This window comes from Xiphias gladius, chromosome 19 (assembly GCF_016859285.1).
Source record: "Xiphias gladius isolate SHS-SW01 ecotype Sanya breed wild chromosome 19, ASM1685928v1, whole genome shotgun sequence".
NCBI lineage: Eukaryota > Metazoa > Chordata > Actinopteri > Istiophoriformes > Xiphiidae > Xiphias > Xiphias gladius.
In genome coordinates this window covers 15948725-15962286 of record NC_053418.1, presented here as the reverse complement: position 1 = coordinate 15962286, position 13562 = coordinate 15948725, and the positions used below count along the sequence as shown (strand labels likewise).

The 13562-nt window shown below is 39.7% G+C and overlaps 2 protein-coding genes across 2 annotated transcripts; one reads left to right on the top strand and one right to left on the bottom strand.

Moving 5' to 3' along the window:
- Positions 1–45: 45 nt before the first annotated feature.
- On the bottom strand, positions 46–5135 carry kctd10 (potassium channel tetramerization domain containing 10). Its single transcript, XM_040154506.1, has 8 exons — positions 5026–5135; positions 4303–4411; positions 2984–3197; positions 2718–2887; positions 1956–2042; positions 1792–1844; positions 1466–1661; positions 46–1347 (listed from the first exon to the last, which is right to left on the bottom strand). The coding sequence occupies exons 2-8, from the start codon at positions 4303–4305 to the stop codon at positions 1129–1131; spliced, it is 942 nt and encodes a 313-aa protein (XP_040010440.1). The 5' UTR covers positions 4306–4411; positions 5026–5135; the 3' UTR covers positions 46–1128.
- ube3b (ubiquitin protein ligase E3B) lies at positions 5080–12683 on the top strand. Its single transcript, XM_040154504.1, has 27 exons — positions 5080–5196; positions 5371–5539; positions 5712–5829; positions 6038–6097; positions 6186–6290; positions 6392–6488; positions 6595–6680; positions 6807–6889; positions 7090–7195; positions 7277–7397; positions 7517–7694; positions 7951–8117; positions 8245–8412; positions 8510–8681; positions 8767–8885; positions 8982–9096; positions 9219–9318; positions 9399–9518; positions 9605–9781; positions 9880–9990; positions 10081–10218; positions 10343–10408; positions 10498–10556; positions 10676–10858; positions 11124–11235; positions 11334–11426; positions 11536–12683. The coding sequence occupies exons 2-27, from the start codon at positions 5379–5381 to the stop codon at positions 11725–11727; spliced, it is 3207 nt and encodes a 1068-aa protein (XP_040010438.1). The 5' UTR covers positions 5080–5196; positions 5371–5378; the 3' UTR covers positions 11728–12683.
- The last annotated feature ends 879 nt before the right edge of the window (positions 12684–13562 follow it).

Below are 13562 nucleotides of genomic sequence, written 5' to 3'. Positions count from 1 at the left end.
TTTATGTTCATTAATGATTGAAATATGAGAATTATAAACAGAAAATAACGTTTGTAGAAATTTATTTGTGATAAAGTAGGTATAAATATAAAACATACATATATGTTCACATCTGTACATCAGACCTACAAGAACTGCAATTGTTAGACAAATTTCAACTTAAACCTATTGTGTGCAAACAGTACATTCTCTGATGAATGCAGCGATGAAAGACAGGTCTAATTTCTCTCCCTGTTAAAAGCTTGTACACAGGATTCCTTTCCTGCTGGGGAGATCTCTGGTTACGGTCATTCACTTCAAATTCAGCATCCATCATTCAATCACCCTGGTACATTTAACACCTCAGGTCACGGCTCAAGTTCCCTCCACTGAAAATAATTATCATGTAGTGAGGTGAAGGGAAAATGCATTATGGTAAAACTAAATATGGCAGAAGCTCTACAGTGAAATGTTGCATCTGCCTGTGATATCTTAACTGTATCAAAAATCATTAATTTTTTTTAAAAAGGTTTAATTGGTATTATCTGCAGGCTACAAAATAGCCTGGTTAACATCATCTAAGAGTAATACAGTGCCCCCATGTGGCCCCATTGTGTACAATACCTGGATCATCCACTGATGACCTTACAGTGGACCCGTCAGGACCTTGGTAAGGAGAAGCCAAAGTATGTACATTAAATTTTAGCTGCTTACATGATATAATTCTTGTTCTCCTGGATCTAATCTAGTTAGGACCTCAATTAACAAATGTTCACTGACAATATTATTTTCATTTTCTTCACACATTTAGGTGAAACTGTGGTCACCTGCATTGCTGACTGCAAAGATCCATGTCTGTGGGCTTTTGCACTCTAGCAGAAAACAGTGAAAGGAGTTATCATGACTAACAAACATTACAGCCTGTAAGACCACACAACAAAAGATGACAAGTGGACACACAATCACGCACAAAATCACTTTACCACTACACACTGTAGTATGACACTCATCTCATAGTAGTCACCTAAAGAGAGCTGGTAAAATAAGAGTGGAAGTGAGACATAGAGGCGCTGGGTGATGTAAGGCACAAGCATGGTGCAAAGACTGTCCGGGGTCAGAGACACAGGCTGAGAGGTCGTGGGAGGCAGGTCACTGGTGGTGGTGTGTGCGATCATCCGGTCGTTTGACGTGAATCCTACGAACCCGCTCAATTCGTTCTCGCTCCTCATCCTCATCCAGATGATTAGATCGTCCTGCAGCGCCTCCTGTGGCCTCCAGCAGGGCATTGTCTGGACCCCTCCCATCATGGGACTCATACAGCAGGATGTTGAGGGTCTCCTCATAGATTCGCGCCTCAGGGAACTCAACCTAGGAGAGAAGTAGAGTATTACATGAGGGATTAGGGGATATTTAGACAACATACATGTTGCTTACAAAAGAGCAACCATTTCTTTGGCATAGGCATATTAAAAATATTTATATTTACCTTTGTCTGCTTCTTTTCTGTGGCATAAACAATGGAGGTGCAGCACACTTCAGCAATCTTACGCCCCTGGCCATAAAATGACCAACAACAGATCTCATCCCCAATCACATCTTTGATGAAGAGGACCCGACCATTGAACCGCAATGATAACTTGTCAAACAGCTCAATATTTTTCAGCATGTTGTCATCAGAATTGCTGGGGGATGGGGTGGGGTTGGGTAGGTACAGGACAGTCATTTATTAAGACAACTTGCAGGATTTCACCATATTATGTTCCTTCTTAAATTACACATGCTAGCTCCTGATGTCAGTTGAAGAGGACTCACCTGGTATATGAATATTTGTTGTTACTTCTGTTATACAGCAGTTTGACAGTAGGCTGTGAGGACAAAGAAGTTTGTATTTTTAAAGAGAAATTTAAATGACAAATTTTTCTTGATACTGAATACAAGATAGTCAGCAAATTATGTAGAAAAACATCAAAACATACCTTATTAGATGTTGCAATAAGCTTCTGCTCTTCCTTAGATGATGTCATCAGAGGCACTTTACAAAGGGGTTCATAAGTTTCTTTGTTCTGGTGGAAAAAAAAATTTTTCCATTAAAAAAATTCCACCTGCAAAACTGCAATACACAGTATATAATAAGAGGAAGGAAGCCACCTGGTGGAACAGAGTAACAAAGATGATGAAGGATATGCAACCCCCATTCCAACAATGGGGGTTGCATATACTGTCATCAAGAAGTGCTGAGACTTTTTTTATGCAGATCTGTTTAAAATGATTTTTGCACAGATTTGATGTCCCTGGTGGTAGATGAAAAAGAACAATATTTTCACCTGTATATTTGTACATTTGATCTTCTTATCCATTAAACAATTTAAAATTTTCAAAATAAAAAGACTTTTTTTAAATTCAAAAAAATATTCAATTTAAGAAAACAAACAAACAAAAACCAAAAGTAATGACACTTATCCATAATGGGCAGTAGGATGGGAGAAAAAATAGGCAAAATTGGTCTGATATAAAGCAGTCTGGCTGAAATTAAAACTTTATTAATAATTCAATTAAAACTTCACTAAAAACTCTTATTTTTAGGTGTAATGCTTAATTATTTCAGAACTTACTCCACAGAAATAAGACTTAGTAATGGTTCTGAAGAGTTAATTTAGCAAAAATTCTAATGGTGGTGATGATAGATGAAGTTTAATGTATTTCCCTGCCTAACTGACAGCCCTCTATGGTAATAGTACCTGCAAGGCAGCTGTACATTCATCAGCTAGGCCTTGGACAAGGTAATACTTGGCCTCAGCGAGCAGCTCCTCAGTTTCCCGTCGGCTGTCTGGGAGTGGCACTGCTCCATCTCTCAGATAGTTAAGGATTGTTCCAAAATGTTTACCGCAGCGATCAATCAAGATCCAACCTATAAATATGAAATGGTGAAACTTTACTTAGTAATAGATAACAACCAGTGAAGGGATGACATAAACCCTGCAAAATATTTTCACCAAAGGTTCACCTTCACTGTCTGTGAGGACCTCCATCCTGCCACTGAACATGGCTTTGAGCATCGTGTCCTGTTTGGTTAGTGTCTGCATTGTAGTGTAGTACAGTGCCCCACCCACATTTAACTTCACATATTTGGAGCTGGGGCTGGAGCCCTTGAAGGATGTAGTCCGGGTTGTAGCTGCCGGCACTGCCGAGCTCACCACACTCTCTCCTGACATCTCTTCCTGGGACAGGATGATATAAAGCATAAAATGAAACCTGGATCAGGGCTGGTGTCTCACTTGATTAGCTTTGTTTAGGGTTAATTTGGATACACATTAGGCTTTTTTCCGACCAAATCCAACAATGTTAGCTAGTCTCTCAGTATTTTCTGACTTCCCCGACCAGTCTTTGACCCTCAGCCCAGAGCCGATTTGTTGTTACTAAACGTCTAGCTTTTTAAAATAAGGCCAAAAATATGGAGTTTCATTTTTAGGAAGGTGCAAGTATTTGAGGCAGAAGGGCAGCCTATTGTAGACCAACTCAGAATAAATAAGTGTGTACATGTTCATTATGATGAAGGAAAATGTCTCCCCATGCCAGGGTGTGTCTCATCTATAAGTTTTTAATGGTGTTTTTGTACAACAGTGGAGGTCTATGGCTGTTGCTCCAGTGAGTAAGATCAATTCATGGTTGGTAATGAATAGATAAGTGTAAAACATCACCATTTTAATCATTCAATCTGCAACATTAACACAGATTTTGTGACGCTTTTCCAAATCTAAGACTGAGACAACAAAAGCAGAGACAACTATTGATATAATAGTCCTTATGGCGAAAATTAAGACACCTGCATAAAACAGCTATAATAAATATTATGTTCTTCTTCGTGGAAATTAAAATTTTATACAATTAGTACAATTTCAGGAGAAATGTCCCCTTTCGCTAGTATTTCCGCTCAGATTGTCATGATAGACAGTAAAAAGACTTCAACGGGGCAGAGACAATTCGACAACAGTACTACACACTTATGCTATGAGGTTGCTATCCTTTTTCAAAGCGCTAATATTAAGCGTTATTACATTAGTACGACTGTTCATGGCTTTTTCCCCCCTGTATAAACTAAAACGCCGACCGTCTCCCTGAAGCCAGTAAGTAGTAACTGGATTGTAGATAGCACGGCTAATGAGGGAGTTAGCTAGTTAGCATTAACTTAAGTTACCTATATTATTAAAAATCTGGCAAAGGAAACACATATTATACCACTGATTATTAAAGCAGCGTTCTCTACATAACGTTAGTAGCGTGTTTATACATGGCTTTTGATAAAAAAAACACAAGTATACTTACCATAGAAGCCACAGCAGACTTCGTAAATGTAGCTTGCTAACGTCAGTCAGCTAACACCCACTTCCTTCCGGTCCAACGCTACGCAGTTATAAAAGTGACATCAACTTTCCTGTGCTCGGTTTAAAGGGACAGTTCACATAATTTTGTTAAAGGTTACAGAGAGTTATAGCGTGTTCAAGATAAAGTGAAATGAGACATAAGCAACAATGCAACGCCTCATGTCATTCCACCCTCTGCCCTGCTACTTTTAATTCACTCGTTAAAGAAAACAGCTTTAATTATTTTAGCCTTAGCTTGCACATTTCCGCTGTTGGAGGAGTAACAGTGATAACATTCCCCTTTACCAAACACGAAGCTTTAGAACTCTATGTAGCACCAGAAATGCAAAGTTACTGTTGTTACAACACGAATAAAGATAGTTTGGCATTTGTCATACCTTTTAACGATAACTAGTCTAATTTAACGACTTACACATGAAGACAAACACTACCCGGAATCATTTAATGCGACACATGGGATTAATGGCTGCAGTCTATGTGCGGATCTCCTCTCATTGTTTACATTTCGAAACGGTATGTCCTCCCTGTTTTTGAGTCTGTCATTGATACAGAATCAAACCTAACCCCGCAACGATGATAAATATCGCTAAATTAACGTGAAAAGATTCTTCCTGATGCAGTAACAAGCCGACAAGCAGCGAACTAGCACTGTGTGCTAACTAACCCAGCTCCATCTTTACTGTATCGCCGCCTTTCTTCAGAGATGGCAAGTTAGTCTTCATGTTCAGCTGGCTTTGCTCCTGCTCGGATCTCAAGGACAACCAAATGACTGAGGAGGTATAGCGCTGGGTGAGCCCAAAGGCCAGACAAAATCTTCATTTGCAGAATATCGCAGGTAAGCTCATTATTATGTTCACTCAAAACAAAGTGAAGATCTGCAGTTGTCAGGATGCTGTTTTATCATAGGCACGGTCTTCTCAAAGCGCCACTGTGAAAATACAAGCAAGCAGATTATAAGTTTATAGTTTTCCTGTACAGCAGCCAAGTGGTTTAAATTATTCTTTTCTAGGGTGCACAATGTTTAGTGTACCTCAAATTTCCAAGTCCGAGTTCCTGGACAAAGCAAGGCAGGCCAGGGAGGAGAGGAAGGGGCAGAAGGAGAAGGAGAGAGCAGCAATCCACATCCAAGCTCTGGTCAGGAGATTTCTCTGTCGCTGCAGACTCCAGAAGCAAATAAGGTGCTGTCCAAATATGTTGTTATTGCAGATTTACCAGTCACCTGGGGTTTGAAGACCTTTGTTGTGAACATCATGAGTGAATAAATAAATATTAGGCTGAAATGGAACTATAATGACCAGTTTCATATTTGCATGATCCTTGGCTATATATTTTGTTTCTGTCTCTCACCAGGAAAGAGGTTGATGACTATTTTCAAGCCTCTGAAACTGGGACATCAAAAAGAAATGCACTTTCAATTTTCAAAATTGCTCGGAAATTACTGTTCATATATCGCCAAGAGGATAAGATGGTGAGTTACTAGCTATGGTAGTTTTTTTAACACATTAATAACCGTGATTAATAGACAACTAGTGCAAGTTCACTTTTTTATAAAATGCATTTTAAATTACCTGTTAATCCTCATCTTTTGTGGAGAGTGTTTAAACGTATCTCACATAGTTTAGATTCTGGTCCTGGGCGGTTTGACTTGAATGACTCTAATTTTGTACATCACACAGAGGTTCGAGAAGCTTTGTCGCGCTATTCTTGCCAGCATGGAGGTTGAAAATGAACATAAAGTGAGTGTGCTCAGCTTGTACCCTCAACGTTTAACCATTATTATATGTAATTTTTGTCTCAGTGACTATTTTCACATTTGGCTCTCAGGTCTGGTATGTGTCCTTGGCTCTCTACAAAGACCTCACCATTCCCTGGCTTAAGCAGATAAAAGATGTGCTCTGGACCTGCTGTCAGCTGCTGAAAAATTTAAAGGTTAGTCTTGATTCGATACAGGATGTATTCGATATGTGTTTTGGTATTCATCTCACGATATACACAGTACATAGTATCACTCTGTGTTTTTTGATTTGCAGCCTGACATACTTCAGGACAATAAATTGGTAACGCTGTACCTCACCATGCTGGTGACCTTCACAGACACTTCAACCTGGCGGATAGTCAGAGGGAAGGGTATGTCTGAAGTCAAGCCGAGGTTGTTGTTATAAACATAGCTTTTGTTATTGCGGGGCGTGGTTTCGGCAAAGAAAAACATAATAATTTCCACTCCTTATTTCAGGAGAAGCTCTCAGACCTACTTTGATGAGGATCTGTGAAAATATCATGGGCCATCTCAATCAAAAGGGATTCTATTCAATACTGCAGGTTCAGTATTTTTCAATTGTATCAAGTGATTCACTGAAGTAGTGTGTTATCTATTTTCTCCTTCAGTGCCAGCTGTCATTTTATTAATAATGCATGTTATATGTCATTTTAACTTTTCTTATTTAGATCTTGCTGACCAATGGCTTGGCTCGTTCTAAACCGTCTCTGTCCAAAGGCACTCTAACAGCTATTTTCACTTTGTCATTAAGGTGAGCTGGGAGCTTGACTTCACGTTTGTAACTACTATTAGAAAGAAACAAACAAACAAACAAAAAACCTGCATATTCCAGTTTTAATACCTAAAGTGCGGGAGACATGTTATATCTAATTCTGTTTAATCCAATTTGCTTTTGTGTTTTCAAGGTTTTATTTGCAGGCTTTCCTTTTAATGGCATCTAATATTTTTTAGGCCGGTCATTGCTGCTCACTTCTCCGATAACCTGCTAAGATCATTCCTGATCCACATCATGTCAGTTCCAGCTGTCGTATCCCACCTGAATGTGCTTACTCCGGAGGTAAAATCCCTGTCATATATAAAGTGTATAATCATTTGAACTCTTAGAGAGGAGGTTTTAATATCTGCTCTGTCTCAACAGTGTATGGCGTCCATCCAGACGCATGACCTCCTGCGGAAGTTCGTTTTGTTTCTCAGCCGGGAAGAACAGTGTTTGGACATCTGTGTGTGTCTTGAGGGGAGCCACACACTCTGCTTACTTGGTAAAGTATTTGGGTTAAATATGGGCATGCACTTTCATCCATCTGATCTTGTTGTGTATTTTGTGTCCTGTGGGCTGCCTATTTTACCCTTGTGACTACATCTTTCTCATGTTTGATAGGCAACCTGATTCACTTGGGTTACCTTAATGAGAAAGTCCTTGAAGAGGAGGCCGGCCATTTTGTGAAGGACCTGACTGACATGTTGTCCTACTGCCAGAGATATGTATCCCAAAAGAAGTCCAACCTTACCCACTGGCACCCTGTCCTGGGCTGGTTCTCACAAACCGTAGACTACGGGTCAGTAAAACACATACTGTTTACTTAAATGGGCTCAGAAAATAAAAAATTCCCAGAAAATAATAAGCTGGAGTCCCTCTTAACTTCTCAGCTATTGCACAAACACAACGCTAGAACACAAAGATGGCTTAATAGACTTCATCTGGCTGCCTGATGGTTACTGAGGAAGAGCTCACTTTTCCTTTGTTAAAAGATTAATGCCGGGTATACCTGACTTTGTCTCCTCTCTGCCTCTTCTTTCTTCCTTTCTCTGTAGGCTGAATGAGTCAATGCCGCTGGTCAACAAACAGCTTCAGTACCTGTGGGGTGTTTCTGTCATTCGAACGCTCTTTAGTGACGTCCTCTCTAAAAAGCTAGAGAGCCAGGAGCCCACTCCTCCACCTCCACACCCTAGCACATCACAAAACAATCTACCAGTTAAAAGTGAGTTATAAACCCAAACCTTTTGTTATATTTTAAAATAAGTACAACCTTATGGGTTTTAAAAAATGGTTTGAAGTTTCTTGAATGTTTTTTGCATCCCTTGTGTGTTGTTGCTGTGTGTTGACAGACCTCTTCAAGCGAGCATTTCAGAAGTCAGCTTCTGTGAGAAACATCCTGAAACCAGTAGGGGGGAAGCGAGTCGACTCGGCTGAAGTTCAGAAGGTGTGCAGCATCTGTGTGCTCTACCAGACTGCTCTGTCTACACTGACACAGATACGCCTCCAGATACTCACCGGTCAGTACCAGAATCGTACTTTTTTTACAGTATTTTGAAAAAACCACGGAAAGTTCATCATAGGATGTGTCACTGTACATTCTCTGTTTTTCTGCAGGTCTGACACATCTTGATGACCTTTTGCCCAAACTTTGGGCCTTCATCTGTGAGCTCGGTCCTCAGGGAGGCCTCAAACTCTTCATGGAGTGTCTGAACAATGACACTGAAGAGTCCAAGCAGCTCCTGTCTATGCTCATGCTTTTCTGTGACTGCTCACGGCACCTCATCACGTAATTTCACTGATTTTTACTGTGATGTGCATAAGATGGCCAATTTAGTGGCAACATTTTGTGAAATACTGTGAACATGTTACAGGATTCTGGATGACATTGAAGTCTATGAAGAACAAACATCTTTCAAGATAGAGGAACTCATCACTATCTCCTCATTTCTGAACACATTTGTGTACAAGATGATATGGGATGGCATCTTAGGTGAGTGTGGGACCTCCCTGAATCTTGAGTGTTATGATGATGCAACCTAATTAAAAGATATACATTTTTACTGAAAAGCTGTTTTGTGTTTTATAGAAAATGCTAAGGGAGAGAAACTAGAGTTGTTCCACAGTGTTCATGGCTGGCTGATGGTGCTTTATGAGCGAGACTGCAGGCGAAGGTTCACCCCTGATGACCACTGGCTACGCAAGTAAATACAAACACTGCAAAACTGAATAGCTGTTGATATCCTTAACGCAGCAGCCTTCTGTTTTAGGAAAGATTGCTTTGTGATTGAAGCCCACCTTTACATCTTTGTGATGTTGCATTCAGGGACTTGAAGCCCAGCCTGTTGTTCCAAGAGCTAGAGAAAGGAAAGAAAAGAGCACAACTTTTACTGCAGTACATCCCACATGTCATTCCTCATAAAAATGTGAGTAAACAGGATCCTTCCATTTAGGGCAGTGTCATTTTCATTAGCAGTTGTATAATTGCTTTCCCTCTGCATTTTAGAGGGTGCTTCTATTCAGGAACATCGTTACAAAGGAAAAAGAAAATTTAGGATTGGTAGAAACAAGCTCTGCTTCACCACATGTCACCCATATTACCATTCGTCGCTCGAGGATGTTGGAGGTAACAAACAAATCAGATAGATTTTGAGAGCAAAGTGTTATACTATATCCGTCACCCCAAAATAATGTTTACTTCCTTCTTCTTAGGATGGATATGACCAGCTCCGTCGGTTACCGGTGAATTCTATAAAAGGCGTCATTCGTGTGAAGTTTGTTAATGACCTTGGAGTGGATGAGGCTGGTATCGACCAAGATGGTGTCTTCAAAGAGTTTCTAGAGGAGATCATTAAGAAAGTGTTCAATCCTGCTCTCAATCTGTTCAAGGTAATTACGGCAAATAGTATGCTATTTTTAAACCACTGCACCTCTGCTGCTGACTTTTATTATACTGTTTTGTATGATATGATGTTTTTTTTCCATAGACTACAAGTGGAAATGAAAGGTTGTATCCTTCACCCACATCATACATCCATGAGAACCATTTGCAGCTGTTCGAGTTTGTGGGCAAGATGCTTGGGAAAGCTGTTTATGAGGTACATTTCATCTCTAAAGAAATGCCTCATTTCCTGTTCTCACTCTGAGCGCAGTGTTTTAGTGAATCTTCATTACTTCTGTGTTTTCAGGGCATTGTTGTGGACGTCCCATTTGCTTCATTCTTCCTCAGTCAAGTCTTGGGTCACCACCACAGCACTTTCTATAGCTCTATCGACGAGCTTCCTTCACTGGACTCTGAGTTTTACAAGAACCTCACTTCCATCAAGGTCGAAAAAAATTACATTTGGACTCTTACTTATTGTTTTTACTCCAATTTGCCAAATTTTAATCGCTAGCTCACATTGTTGTAGTTCGGTTTCTAGTATCAAGCGGTCCTTTTCGATTTTTCAGCGCTATGATGGAGATGTAGGGGATTTAGGACTGACGTTATCCTATGATGAGGATGTTATGGGGCAGGTAAGGATGGAAAACATGGTAGATAAGATACACTGTAGTTGAATACATAAATTCACAAGTTAGAAGTTACTTTTTGTGTTCCCCTACAGCTTGTCTGTCATGAGCTGATACCTGGGGGGAAAACCATGCCAGTCACCAATGAAAACAAGTATGTAAATACAGATTCAGTTGAAAAAAATAATTGGGTACTGACCCATTTTAAGTTTATAATGTTGACCTTTTGCTTACTGTTGACATCTCTGACCTGAACTCTACCACCTCCTGCAGGATCAGCTACATCCACCTCATGGCTCACTTCCGGATGCACACGCAGATTAAGGAGCAAACTGCAGCTTTCATTCGAGGCTTCCGCAGCATAATTAACCCAGAGTGGCTGCACATGTTTTCCACACCTGAGGTTCAGCGCCTTGTCTCAGGAGACAATGCTGAGATTGATCTAGATGATCTCAAGTATGTAACATTTGTCTTCTTTTACCATGTCTTTAAATTGGATGATGTCATTTGATTGATATGGTCCCATACTGTACCTAATCACCACAACAATTATACTGATTCTAATTTAGGTTTCTTTGGTAAATGTACCTCAAGTACATCAACATGTTTCCATTACTTGAATTGTTTATCAAGTCAAATTGGGACATTTCCTTCATCTGTGCTTTCTGTTTAAAGAGGCAGTTGAAAATGCTCATCACTGTTGTTTTCCCCTATTTCTCAGGAAACACACAGTCTACTACGGAGGATTTCACAGCAGCCATCGTGTCATCATCTGGCTGTGGGACATCCTTTCCAGTGACTTCAATGCTGAAGAGAGGGCTATGTTTCTCAAAGTATGTTGTCCTTTGTTTGTCACAGCAAAAAGCTTTTAATTTCTCATACAAGATGGTTTTAACCATTGTCTTTTGTTCTTTTTCATGTATTTTTACAGTTTGTCACCAGCTGTTCGAGGCCACCTCTTCTAGGTTTTGCCTACCTCAAACCACCTTTCTCCATCCGTTGTGTGGAAGTTTCAGATGATCAGGTGAGAATGAAAACGGAGGAAACTGATACTGCTTACAAGCTAATATGTTTGTGTTGTAGCTGGGATCCGTGTGTCACGTTTGAACTAAAAGAGTATTTCCTGTGTTTAGGACACCGGAGACACCCTTGGCAGTGTTCTTAGGGGCTTTTTCACTATCCGCAAGAAGGAACCTGGTGGTCGACTTCCCACTTCATCAACGTGCTTCAACCTGCTCAAGCTGCCCAACTACAGCAAGAAGAGCATCCTGCGTGACAAGCTGCGCTATGCTATCAGTATGAACACAGGCTTTGAGCTCTCCTAACTCACTTGCATCAGGACAATCCGCACAAGAGGTGTGTGTTAAACAGCCGTAACCAAGGAAGAGGCTCGGCTTACCTGGACTGGAGCCTGTCATGTCAAAGAGATATCATCTAAACAAAAGGGGAATCATGAAGGACCTACAGAGCCTCCTTTTGTGTCTTTTTAAAACTGGATGAGCTCTGCTCTACTACAGCTCACGTCCTAACATCAAAGGGGATGCTGTTTCTGCAGCACAATCCAATTTTAAGCATCCCCCTCTGCCACTCCAAAAATTCAATATGTCATGTATTTAACTTTTGAAATACGGATATACAGTGGCTAGATCTCTGTTTCTCAGGCTTAACAGAATCATTCTCGGATCTAACACTCCCATTTTAAGTGAACTGGAAAGCAATACAGATCCAATGCAAGCCATTAGACACGTGGTCGACTCACTGGAGGGAAACCAAGCGATGCATTGTTATACTTACATGCTTGAACTCCATTACCCAAGCAACTTTTGCTGATGTTGGATGAGTCTTAAAATGTTTTGCTGACCATAATGCATCTTTTATAAATGGAAGACAAATCAATGTCTTGTGTTCAGCCTCCATGCAGGAGGAGTGGCTCACAACAGTAATCCTGTGTTGATAACATTATGTCCCATTTTGAAGAAAATCGTGTTGACCTCGTTCAATTTCTCCCCCACCAAAAGACACTGCAGTCACCTTGGAGAGACATTGGCCCGCTGGTTTGTATGTTCTCAGTAAACCGAACATCTGCCTCGTTTGTCGTGAGGCAGCAAAGTATTTCTTGACACGAAAAAAAAAATCTGATAATGATGTTGTTTGATTTAGAAAAGATGTTCTGGAACTGGAAATGTTTTCTCACTATTTGTATCTGCCCAGTGGAGCAGACACAGCCGATGTGTTCATGTCACACCTGTTCTTGACCTACACTCCAAAAAAAAAAAAAAAATGAAGAGTAAAGTCAATCATTGATGTTAGTCTTTGTACTTAATGTAAAAATGAAGACTTCTCACTACACCTTTGAATAATGCTGAGTGCCTCATGTATTCCCCTCGCTGTCATGTCTGACTTTATTTCAGCTGTAACCAGTAACCACGTATATTGGAAACAAGCCATAGGAACAGATTTGTACCTGGACTTTCTGGATTCTCTGCTCCTACTAACAAAATGCAGAAACCCAACCACTGTACTACCACTACAACAACCACATCAACCGAGGAGGGTTTTACTATGATGCTCTCCACTCTCTGTGGACTTTTTAAGCCATGCTGAAAAGAATTTGAGGTTTGAAAACCTCTCGACATGATGTCATAGACTGGTTCATCATCCAAATGTGACTGCTTGATTTGATGTTCCCTTTAGATGGAAATCTTGCAGGTTTCTGCTGTTTGTGACTGTAGGTAAAAGGGACATGAGGGTGAATGTTATCTTATAAGCCTAAATATCTCTTTACACAGGGTTCAATTATAACATCAATAAGTTAAGGAAGAGACGTTTTAGTCATTTACCAGAAACACATCTGCAACGTTCAAAGAAAGGGTTAAAAGAAACAAGTTCTTTATTATGCAAAAAATGTTTTCTGTCATGAATGAGTATGAATACTTTTGTTTATAAGTAACAAGCTATTGAACGTACTGATCATTATTGCATTGTTTCTAACTAGTAATATGTCCACTAACAGAAAAAATATAATTGAAATGCAACCATTATATATATATATTATATATATATATATATTATATTATATATATATTATATTATACATATATTACATTTTATTTATATATATATATATATATATATATATATATATTATATATATATTATA